Below are 12,359 nucleotides of genomic sequence, written 5' to 3'. Positions count from 1 at the left end.
TGTTGGGAAAGGGGTTCGGAAAAGGATGTTGGAGGGTTTGAGCGACAGGGAGAGGCTGGGGGCTGTTTTCTCCAGAGTGTCAGAAGCTGAGGGGGGTCCTTATAGAGGTTTATAAACCCATGAGGGGCATGGAGAGAGGGAATAGGGAAGGTCTTTACCCCCCAGGGGTAGGGGGAGTCCAAAACTAGAGGGGCACAGGTTTAAGGTGGAGGGGGATAGGGACCTGAGGGGCAACTTTTTCACACAGAGGGGGGTGCGTGTGTGGAACGAGGAAGTGGTGGGGGCTGGTAGTGACAATATTTAAAAGGCAGCGGGATGGGGGCGTGGATAAGGAAGGTTTTAGAGGGACAGGGGCCGTATGCTGGCAAATGGGACTGGATTAATTGAGGATATATGGGTCGGCATGGACGAATGGGACCGAATGGTCTGTTTCTGTGCCTTATGACCAGTCAATTGATGCTTTAACCCCCACCTTTGAAACTCACTCCGTCCGCCACCAACGCACAATGGCTGAGCTCCAACTCTCCCTCCACCAGTGACACCCAGCCGCAGCAGTGCGTACCATCTACAGGATGCACCGCAGCAACTCGCCGAGGGTCCTCTGACAGCTCCTTCCAAACTCAAAACTTCCACCCCCAAACACCCCCCCCCTCCAGAAGTGCGTGGGTTGGGGGAAACAGACACAGCGCGCCATCAGCTGGGGAAGTTTTCCCACAATGCCACAGTAGTCCGAACCTGTTGGCGTCCAATTTGACCAAAGACCCTGAGGCAGCACCTTCCAAAACCCACGATCGCTTCCATCTGGAAGGACGAGGGTGGCAGGTACATGGGAATGCCACCGCACCCCCGCCCCCCGCCAACCCAGAGCCGCTCCCCATCCTGAATTGGAAACGTATCGGCCATTCCTTCACTCGCGCTGGGTCAAAATCTTGAAATTCCAATCCTCTTGCCCCCCCACCCCGACAAGGGGGTGGGGTGTAAATCTACAGCAGATCAAAAAGGCAGCTTGCCACCCCTCTCCCCAACTTCTCCGGGGGGGGGGGTGTAACTAAGGACAGGGCAATAATACATAGGGGTTTGACGTAGGGGTATTCCAAAGCCCCTCGGGGAACGGCCAGTACAGATGCGGAGGGTTAGAGACCAGGGTTTATTTCTGAAAATCGAATGCACAAAAGAGAGACAGAGACACAGACATCATGAAAGTGACAAGGTCCATATTTACATCCACAAATACCCTTTCAGCTGCTCTGTGGACCATGGGAGAAAGGATAGAGCCTTTTGACCCAGCAATTCAGCAGAGGCACATGGCTGTCTCTTCGGCATGGTGTTACCTTCTTTCTCCCCAGTGTGGGAATGTCGGCCGAGTGCTGCACTTTCGAACCTCTCTCTCCTCCCTCCCACCTTCCCCTCTTCAAGAGACCAAAAAAAATCTTGTTCCTGTCTGATAACTTCCAGAGCTTTTCAGGTCTGTCCACACCCCCCTCCCCGTCTCACTGACCTGCGCAGCTGCGACAGATGGGCGCCACTGGCCTGCGGTACACAGGGCAGGGAAGAAGGCGTCCGGCGCGCTGACCTTCTTCGCTCAGACCCTCTGAGTGTAGGAGCTGCGGACGTCATGTTGAGGTTGTACAGGGACGTTGGTGAGGGCCTCTTCTGGAGCGCTGTGCCCCAGCTCTGGTCGCTCCCCCCCGCTATTATAGGGAGGGTATTATTAAACTGGAGAGGGTTCGGGAGAGATTTACTGGGACATGGCTGGGAATGGAGGAGTTTGAGATATAAGGAGATGCTGGGACCTTTCTTTTTCCCTGGAGTTGAGGGGTGACCTTAGAGACATCGAAGGGCATAGATAAGGTGAATGACGGGTGTCTTTTCCCTAGGGTGGGCAGGCAGGGTCTTTCAAGGCTAGGGGGCATAGGTGAGAGGAGGAAGATTTCTTTTAAAGAAAAGACACAAGGCCAAAATTGTTCTTTTACACATTTGATGGGCACGAACATAGCGGTTCGACCCCTTACTAGGTGGGCATTTGTAAATTCTGGCCTTAGCTGGGTGCAGCTGAAATCTTTGTTTCAGGAGGGGGCATCGCTGAAGAGGGGCAGCTGGGGGTGCTGGAGACCTCGAGTCACACGCAGGGCAGACAGTGGGGTCATGCCCCGAACGGCACTCAAGGCTGAGGGTTGGATTTCCAAAGCACACAACGGGACTCCCTCGTCCCTCAAAAAGTCGGTTTGAGGGTAACTGAAGGCAGCAAATGGAAGAACTTCGCCACTAGAGGGATGGAGTTCAGAAACTGGGAGGTGATGCTCCAGCCGTACAGGGTGCTGGGGAGGCTGTACCTGGAGTGGTGTGCCCGGTTTCGGTCTCCTTGCAGGAGAAAGGATAAACTGGACCCTGGAGAGGGAGCAGACGATGTTAATTCTGGAGATGAAGTTGGCTTTACAAGGACAGACTGAAACCACATTCGTTGCAATTTAGAACCATGAGGAGCGGAGTTTATAGAAGCTTGTAAAATTACAAACGGAATAGAAGCAGGGAGCTTGTTTAGACTCGAGGGAGAAACTAGAACGAGGGGCAGGGCACAGCCTCAATTTCAGATTTCAGACGGAGTCGAGCAGGAACCTCTTTAACCAGAGGGTCATGAATCTGTGGAACCAGCTGAGGGAGCCTCGCTGAATGTTTTAAGGTGAAGGAAGGTAGATGTTTGGACAGTTAAGGGATTAAGGGTTATTGGGGAGTCCGGGAAAAGATCAGCCCTGGTCTTATTGAATGGGGGAGCAGGCTCGACAGGCCGAACGGCTTCCTCCTGCTCCCATTTTTTACATTATAAACGGGTCAGGGTTCACAGGGATTCTGCGGGGAAGGGGATTTGGGACAGGTCGAATGGCCAACCCCATTCTGAATCTTTTTGCTTGTGTGTATCAACGGATGATCAATAAAGCGCATTTGCTTCATTGTGTGTCTCTGTCTGTCTGTCTGCATGCGTGTCTCTGTGTGTGTGTTACTGTGAGAGTGTCCGTGTGAGTCTGAGACAGTGCGTGTGTGTGTCTGTCTGTCTGTCTGCAAGTGTGTCTCTGTGTGTGTTACTGTGAGAGTGTCTTTATGAGTCTGAGACAGTGCGTGAGTGTGTGTGTCTGTCTGTCTGTCTGCATGTGTGTCTGTGTGTGTGTTACTGTGAGAGTGTCTGTGTGAGTCTGAGACAGTGCGTGAGTGAGTGCGTGTGAGAGTCTCTGTGTGTCTGTGTGTGTTACTGTGAGAAGATGCGCGAGTGAGTGTGTCTGTGAGAGAGTGTGTGTGTGGGGGGTGGGGATGTGGGTTGGAGGAGGCATATAGTGACAGACCTGTCCCCCACCGGTACCATACCCCAGTGTTATGCAGGGACAGACCCGTCCCCCACCGGTACCGTACCACAGTGTTACCCAGCGACAGACCCATCCCCCACCAGTACCGTACCCCAGTGTTACACAGGGACAGACCCGTCCCCCACCGGTACCGTACCACAGTGTTACCCAGCGACAGACCCATCCCCCACCAGTACCGTACCACAGTGTTACCCAGCGACAGACCCGTCCCCCACTGGTACTGTACCCCAGTGTTATACAGCAACAGACCCGTCCCCCACCGGTACCGTACCCCAGTGTTATACAGGGACAGACCCGTCCCCCACCGGTACCGTACCACAGTGTTACCCAGCGACAGACCCGTCCCCCACCGGTACCGTACCCCAGTGTTACACAGGGACAGACCCGTCCCCCACCGGTACTGTACCCCAGTGTTACACAGGGACAGACCCGTCCCCCACCGGTACTGTACCCCAGTGTTATACAGCGACAAACCCGTCCCCCACCGGTACCGTACCCCCGTGTTATACAGCAACAGACCCGTCCCCCACCGGTACCATACCCCAGTGTTATACAGGGACAGACCCGTCCCCCATCGGTACTGTACCCCAGTGTTATACAGCGACAGACCCGTCCCCCACCGGTACCGTACCCCAGTGTTATACAGGGACAGACCCGTCCCCCACCGGTACCATACCCCAGTGTTATACAGGGACAGACCCGTCCCCCACCGGTACCGTACCACAGTGTTATACAGGGACAGACCCGTCCCCCACCGGTACCGTACCCCAGTGTTATACAGGGACAGACCCGTCCCCACCGGTACCATACCCCAGTGTTATACAGGGACAGGACCCGTCCCCCACCGGTACCGTACCACAGTGTTATACAGGGACAGACCCGTCCCCCACCGGTACCGTACCCCAGTGTTAGATAGGGACAGACCCATTCTCACTGTTCCTCAATTTCCTGATCTCCATGTTACCCAGCGGCGATGGGATGGAGGGGAGAGATCCCCACTCGATGGGGTTGAAGGTAAGACACAGTCCGAGACAGTTGCTGTATTGCCGGGGGTGGGGGTGGGGGGAGAAATCACAGTGCGATAATAAATTATATATATATATTTATATATTAAAAAAAATCAAAATTATATTAACTCTATGACACGGATACCGCTGTCAAGGGAAAAGCGAGTTTATGTGTCGCTGAGTTGTAGGGTGGAGTTTGTGGGGGGTGGGTGGTGGCGGGAGAATTTCTCGCTGCTTTGAGAGAGCATGATCTCTTGAGCAGCACATCACATAGCTGGCGAACGGGTATCCCAGAAGGCTTAGCGGCAGGCCTCCACCCTCCCCATTCCCTTGGGCGCCCAGGGGAAGAGGGGACGAGGAAGGAGGAGGGGAAGGAGGTTCGACCCCACTCGGGGCCTAGTTCCAGGGATCCAGGAGGGATGCCCTATTAGAACCTGCAGTGGTGGCCGGGGTGGGGGGTTGGTTTGGTTGGTAGCTGGGTGTTTGTCGGGAGGGGGTACAAGCCCCAGGGTAGGATTTGAGAGGAGGAGAGGTTACAAACAAGATGGGAAAGGTGGGGCATTGCCTAGCTCCTGGGAATGAGACACGGCCTTCACTCCCTGGGACAGACAGGCACACGGGGTTGGCACAGAGCGGGCCTTAGGCTAGGCACCCCCCCCTCAAGAATGTGCCAAGGTGAGAGTCAGGACGGAATGGGACAGGCACGCCCACGTGAGCGGGCATCTCCACCCGGGCGCAGTGTGGGGGTCCAGTTGTCAGTCAAGGGGAAGGGGCCCAGGGATAAATGACACGCCCTTCCCCGCCAACCACCCAATGGCGGGTTCAATGGTTGAGCACGGGCTGTGGCGGGTAGCGGCGTCTTCACACTGAGGCCCGGACCCTCTTGGCTTGCTGGTTTGGCCATCGTGCGGGCGTCGGCCATCTTGGATTCTCAGGGCCCCCGCAGCGCTCCCTCTGTCGAGGAGTTGGGGGGGGTGGTGGGGGCGTGGAAAACCGTCTTTCCAGAGTGGTTCCCGAAAGGCGGTTCCCCACCCCGAAACCCCGGGCCTCCTCGCCTTTCGGAATCTTCCGCAATCGCTGCGAGGCGAGGCACCATCTTATCGATTCACCCCGGGCTGCCCGGTTACCTCCCCGGGCAACCCCCACCAAGTTGGCCACGGGACCCTCTCCTCCTCCTCTTCCCCATCCCCACTGTCCCGCCAACCACACACACCCCCGCGAACCCCTCCCCACGAAACAGCCAGAGTCCCTGGGCCAGGGGCCGTCCTCAACTGGTGCCAACCATGAGGTTGATTGTCTGCTCTAGTTTCTGTCTCAGCGGTGCTTTCGGGCATAAGCATCTCGCTCCAGGGCCGTGAGAATCTGCGGAGGACGACAGGGGAGAGGGGGGGCATGGAGAGATAGTGCCAGGGAGAGAAATGGAGCGATCGACAGGTCATGAGAGTTGAGTAAGGAGGCAAAAGAGAGAGATGATGAGAGACGGAAAGACAGGCAGGCATGAGAGGGAGAGAGAGCCGATGACAGCCATCGAACGGACAGAGTGAGTGGGAGAGAAAAGCAACGAGGGAGAGAAGGAGAAAGAGTGAGGGAGGGACAGAGGGGTAGAGAGCAAGAGAATGCAGAAAGAACACCAGCAAAGGGGGAGAGAAATGATTCAGATAAAAGCACAGAGAGAGTGCGAAACACGGAGATGGACAGAGAGGGCATGGGGACAGACAGAGAGAGGCACATTTAGAGAAAGAACGAGAGAGGTAGAACAGGGAAGAGGTGGAGAGTCAGGTTGTAGGAGGAAGAACGCATCAGATAATATTCACGGAGCGTGAGAGACAGAGAGAGTATAAATTGAAGAAAGAAAGCCAAGAGAGGAGAGAGGGAGAGGAAGAAAAGGAGGAGTGAAATTAAAAAAAGTGACTAGTTAACTCCCGACAAATCAAATCCAAAAGAACTGCAGACGCTGGGAGTCAGAACTTGCTGAAAAACTCAGCAAGGTCTGGCAGCGTTTGTGGAGAGAAATCAGGATTAACATCTCACTCTCTCCGTCTTCCCCCACTCCCCGCTTTCCGAGGAAAGGCCACTCGAGACCCAGGACGTTAACTCAAATTTCTCACCACAAATGATGCCAGATCGACTGAGCTTTTCTAGCAAATCCTGTTCGCAGCGCCAACAAATAACCTGCCTGTCTTTCTCTATCTCCTGATTTCACTCTGCCTTTCTCTCCTCGAAAATTGGGACACTTTGAGGGGTTTGGGGGCCCCGTATCCAAGCAGAGAGAGACCGGCAGCAGAGGGAAGGATCACTCGGGGATGGAGGGGCTGCCTCACGAGGGAGAGGTGGAGTAGGCCGGGTGGAGTTCAGGAGAATGAGGCGGGCGACCTTATTGAAACAGAAAAGGAGAGGGGGGAACCTGACAGGGAGAAGTGGAGGGATAATTTCTTCTCCCCTCCGCACCCTGCTCACCTTGTGTGGGAGAGTCTAGGACCAGAGGGGGCATCATCTCAGAGTAAGGGGGTTCGTCACCCAGTGACGACAGAGTTGAGGAGGAATTTCTTCTGCCAGTGCTGAGGGAGTGGGCGCTGTTAGAGGGTGAGGGAGCAGGCGCTGTCGGAGAGTCAGTGCTGAGGGAGCGGGCAATGTCACAGGGTCAGGGCCGAGGGAGCGGGCGCTATCGGAGGGTCAGGGCCGAGGGAAGGGGCACTGTCTGAGGGTCAGCGTTGAGGGAGAGGGTGCTGTTGGAGGGTCAGGGTTGAGGGATTGGGCACTGTCAGACGGTCAGGGCCGAGGGAGCGGGCACTGACAGAGGGTCAGCGTTGAGGGAGCGGGCGCTGTCGGAAGGTCAGCGCCGAGGGAGCGGGCGCTGTCGGAGTGTCAGTGCTGAGGGAGCGGGGCGCTGTCGGAGTGTCAGTGCTGAGGGAGTGGGCGCTGTCAGAGGGGCAGTGCTGAGGGAGTGGGCGCTGTCAGAGGGGCAGTGCTGAGGGAGCGGGCACTGTCGGAGGGTCAGGGTTGAGGGAGCGGGCGCTGTTGGAGTGTCAGGGTTGAGGGAGCGGGCGCTGTCGGAGGGTCAGCGCCGAGGGAGCGGGCGCTGTCGGAGGGACAGCGCCGAGGGAGCAAATGCTGTCGGAGGGTCAGCGCTGAGGGAGCGGGCGCTGTCAGAGGGTCAGTGCCAAAGGAGCGGGCGCTGTCAGAGGGTCAGTGCCAAAGGAGCGGGCGCTGTCGGAGGGTCATTTGTCATCCTCGTCCCTGCCTGCCCGCCCCCTCCCATGCCTGGACTCTTCGACCGTCCCACCTGAGACTGTCCCTACGGCCCACTCTGACCGGATTGATCCACCATGGTGCCCGGCCTCTGAGAACCAAGGCGCACATCAATGGGCCAGCTTGGCATTGGGTGGAGTTGGCAACGGGAGCATCTCAACTTGTGTCCTCTCTCTCTCTCTCCCCCCCCCTTTCCCTCTCTCTCTCTGTATCAGCGAACCATCTCTCTCTCTCTCTCTCTCTCTCCCTCTTTCCCTCTCTCTCTCTCTCTCTCTGCGCCCCCCACCTCTCTATCAGGGGAACCATCTCTCTCTCCCTCGCTCCCTCTCTCCCTCTGTATCAGGGGAACCATCTCTCTCTCTCTCTCTCTCTCTCTCTGTATCAGGGGAACCATCTCTCTCTCTCTCCCCGTCTCCAGCCCCCGCGGCCTGGAGGCGATGTGCTCTCCCATGCCGAAGGCTTACCTCGTCACGGTACTTGTTGATGTAGAAGTACAGCTCGTTGAGAGCACTGAGGGTGTTGAAGGCGTCGGCATGCAGGCGGGACTGCTCGGCGAGGTATGCGTCCATGTCCTGGTCGCTGATGGGAGTCATTTTGCTGATGTCTCGGTAGTACCTGCGGGAGGACGCAGCCGAAGGGTCAGAGGGAGAGCGAGAGAGAAAAACTCGGCCGCGATGCCACCCTGAGGCGAATTGTCCCGGCACATTCTCCACATGCACACACATTGTAAGACGGGCCAATGATCGCAAGCCCATGTGCTGCAGGGTTCCCTCCTCTCAGACAGCCCGCTACCCCCATCTCTCTCTCTCGTCCTGTCTCTCTCTCTCGTCCTGTCTCTCTCTCTCGTCCTGTCTCTCTCGTCCTGCCTCTCTCTCTCTCTCTCGTCCTGTCTCTCTCGTCCTGCCTCTCTCTCGTCCTGTCTCTCTCTCTCTCTCGTCCTGTCTCTCTCGTCCTGCCTCTCTCTCGTCCTGTCTCTCTCTCTCTCTCTCTCTTTTTCTCTCGTCCTGTCTCTCTCTCTCGTCCTGCCTCTCTCTCTCTCTCTCTCGTCCTGCCTCTCTCTCTCTCTCTCTCGTCCTGCCTCTCTCTGTCCCTCTCATCCTGCCTCTCCCTCTCTCTCTCTCTTGTTCTGCCTCTCCCTCTCTCTTGTTCTGCCTCTCTCTCTCTCGTCCTGCCTCTCTCTCTCTTTCTCTCTCGTCCTGTCTCTCTCTGTCTTGTCCTGTCTCTCTCTCTCTCTCTCGTCCTGTCTCTCTCTCTCTCTCTCGTCCTGCCTCTCTCTCTCTCTCTCTCGTCCTGCCTCTGTCTCTCTACCTCTAGTCCTGTCTCTCTCTCTCTCTCGTCCTGTCTCTCTCTCTCGTCCTGTCTCTCTCTCTCGTCCTGTCTCTCTCTCTCTCTCGTCCTGTCTCTCTCTCTCTCTCGTCCTGCCTCTCTCTCTCGTCCTGCCTCTCTCTCTCTCTCTCATCCTGCCTCTCTCTCTCTACCTCTAGTCCTGTCTCTCTCTCTCCCTCTAGTCCTGTCTCTCTCTCTCTCTCGTCCTGCCTCTCTCTCTCTACCTCTAGTCCTGTCTCTCTCTCTCTCTCGTCCTGTCTCTCTCTCTCTCATCCTGCCTCTCTCTCTCTACCTCTAGTCCTGTCTCTCTCTCTCTACCTCTAGTCCTGTCTCTCTCTCTCTCTCGTCCTGCCTCTCTCTCTCTACCTCTAGTCCTGTCTCTCTCTCTCTCTCGTCCTGTCTCTCTCTCTCTCATCCTGCCTCTCTCTCTCTACCTCTAGTCCTGTCTCTCTCTCTCTCTCTCTCTCTCGTCCTGCCTCTCTCTCTCTCTCTCATCCTGCCTCTCTCTCTCTACTCTCTAGTCCTGTCTCTCTCTTGCCCTGTTTTTCTCTCTCTCTCTCCTACTGTATCAGGGTCGCTTGTCGCCCTCTCTGTCTCTCCCTCTGTCTGCTCCCCCGCCTCTCAATTATGTCGGTCTCTGTCTTTCTCACATGTCACACAACGACAGCTAAGTACAAGCCCCCCGCAACCCCCACCTATCACTCCTTCCCTCTTGCCCCACACCCACCCCCCATCCCTCCAACCTGGTCTCGGACCCACCTCTCCACCCAGGTCTTGTAGTTGGGGATGTCTTTGGCGTACAGGAGTTTGTTGGAGGGAGAGTCTTTGCCCAGACGGTGCTCAGAGGTCGAGCACGAATCCATGAAAGTCTGAGCCACGACAGAGAGGCATGCGTCGGTGATGCTGCTCTTGTGAATGTCAAAGACGAACTGCGGGTTCTTAATCACATTGACCCAGAATCGGAGCGGCAGGCTGCAAACAGACAGGAAACCATGATGGCGAACAAAATCGACTGCAACCTTCCAGCGTGACACCACAATCTCAGCAACGGACTGAGGATCGGTCGGCTAACAGACAACAGAGAGTTGGCGCAAACGGTTGAGGAGGGGAGGGGCTGCCATTTTCAGGACGGCATTCCGTACGTTTCCTGCGGGGTCCACGCCAGGTCGGCGATTAGCCGCGCCGCATGGTATACCCAGTGGAACGCCGAGGCTGGAAGCGTGCGGAGTACTCCCCAGAGCCTGGGGGCCATGCGTGCTATTCCCTGGTGGCAGACGGAGACAGGAACCATGTGCAGTATTCCCGGAGAGGTAGGGAGATAGGAACAGGGCACGGTATTCCCAGTGAGTTCAGGAGACGGGAACAGTGCCTGGTATTCCTAGTGAGGCTGGGAGATGGGAACGGTGCCTGGGATTCCTAGTGAGGCAGGGAAACGGGAACCGTGCCTGGTATTCCCAGTGAGGCAGGGAAACGGGAACCATGCCTGGTATTCCCAGTGAGGCAGGGAGATGGGAACAGTGCACAGTATTCCCAGTGAGGCATGGAGATGGGAATTGTGCCTGGTATTCCCAGTGAGGCAGGGAAACGGGAACCGTGCCTGGTATTCCTAGGGAGGCAGAGAGATGGGAAAAGTGCACAGTATTCCCAGTGAGGTAGGGAGACGGGAACAGTGCCTGGTATTCCCAGTGAGGCAGGGAAACGGGAACAGTGCCTCGTATTCCCAGTAGGGCAAGGAGATGGGAACCGTGCCTGGTATTCCCAGTGAGGCAGGGAGATGGGAACAATGCACAGTATTCCCATTGAGGCAGGGAGATGGGAACAGTGCACAGTATTCCCAGTGAGGCATGGAGACGGGAACCGTGCCTGGTATTCCCAGTGAGGCAGGGGAGACGGGAAAAGTGCACAGTATTCCCAGTGAGGCAGGGAGATGGGAACAGTGCCTGGTATTCCCAGTGAGGTAGGGAGATGAGAACCGTGCCTGGTATTCCAAGTGAGGTAGGGAGATGGGAACCGTGCACAGTATTCCAGTGAGGCATGGAGATGGGAACAGTGCAAAGTATTCCCAGTGAGGCATGGAGATGGGAACCGTGCACAGTATTCCCAGTGAGGCATGGAGATGGGAACAGTGCAAAGTATTCCCAGTGAGGCAGGGAGATGGGAAAAGTGCACAGTATTCCCAGTGAGGCAGGGAGATGGGAACCATGTCTGGTATTCCAAGTGAGGCAGGGAGATGGGAACAGTGCACAGTATTCCCAGTGAGGCATGGAGATGGGAACCGTGCAAAGTATTCCCAGTGAGGCAGGGAGATGGGAACCGTGCACAGTATTCCCAGTGAGGCATGGAGATGGGAATAGTGCACAGTATTCCCAGTGAGGCATGGAGATGGGAACAGTGCAAAGTATTCCCAGTGAGGCAGGGAGATGGGAACCGTGCACAGTATTCCCAGTGAGGCAGGGAGATGGGAACAGTGCACAGTATTCCAGTGAGGCAGGGAGATGGGAACCGTGCCTGGTATTCCAGTGAGGCAGGGAGATGGGAACCGTGCCTGGTATTCCCAGTGAGGCAGGGAGATGGGAACCGTGCCTGGTATTCCCAGTGAGTTAGGGAGATGGGAACCGTGCCTGGTATTCCCAGTGAGGTAGGGAGATGGGAACCGTGCACAGTATTCCTAGTCAAGTAGGGAGTGTCTGAAGGTAAGAGACAGACAGACAGACGTGGAACATTTAGGGAAGCAATGCCAGAGAATAGGCTTCTCTGGTCCCTGAACGCATGGACACCAGCAGCAGGAACATCGGGAATGTTCAGGAGGCTACAACTGAGGGGAGCAGGGATCTCTGAGAGTTGTAGGATGTGCTGGAGATAGGGAGGGGGTGGAGGGGGCTGGAGGGGGTGACGGGGATAGGGAGGGGATGTAGGGGGGCGACGTGGATAGGGAGGAAGTTGGAGGGCGTGACGCTGATAGGGAGGGAGTTGGAGGGTGTGACGCTGATAGGGAGGAAGGTGGAGGGGTGCGGACAGAGACCGGGATGGAGCACTCACCAGTTACTTTTCCACGTGTGCCGCACATCGGGTCTGTGATCAGCTGGTGGTCGGCCTGTTCATCGAGGAAGTCGAACATGTATTTAATGGCCAGGGGTAGAGCGCTGCCTCTGTGGGCCGTGCTGAACACCGTCTCGAAGAGATCATCCAGGAACTTCTGCAGCGTGCCCTGTCGGAAACGCATCAACAGTGAGCGTGGGGGTGTTACTGAGCCGTCGCACAGCGGAGGATCGGCAAATGGGCCAGCGTTGGGGGGTGGGGGAACCAACGTCGAGGGAGAGTCCGCAGTCAACGACGGGGCACCCCCCCCCCTCCACCCCCCCGCAAGCAGCAGGTGGGGCGTCGGCTCCCCAGTCCGTAGCTCTCGGAAAAGCGTCCCCAT

At 56.6% G+C, this 12,359-nt stretch overlaps 1 protein-coding gene across 1 annotated transcript; it reads right to left on the bottom strand.

Annotated features, from left to right (window-relative positions):
- Window positions 1-4,898: 4,898 nt before the first annotated feature.
- LOC125450498 (plexin A3-like) lies at window positions 4,899-12,359 on the bottom strand. Its single transcript, XM_059643165.1, is given in 5 exon segments — window positions 4,899-5,725; window positions 8,077-8,227; window positions 9,698-9,910; window positions 11,978-12,005; window positions 12,008-12,359. Coding segments are annotated over 5 exon segments (792 nt in total). The 3' UTR covers window positions 4,899-5,677.

Source organism: Stegostoma tigrinum, chromosome 49, assembly GCF_030684315.1.
Source record: "Stegostoma tigrinum isolate sSteTig4 chromosome 49, sSteTig4.hap1, whole genome shotgun sequence".
Taxonomy (NCBI): Eukaryota; Metazoa; Chordata; class Chondrichthyes; order Orectolobiformes; family Stegostomatidae; genus Stegostoma; species Stegostoma tigrinum.
This window is presented reverse-complemented; position numbering and strand designations above follow the sequence as displayed.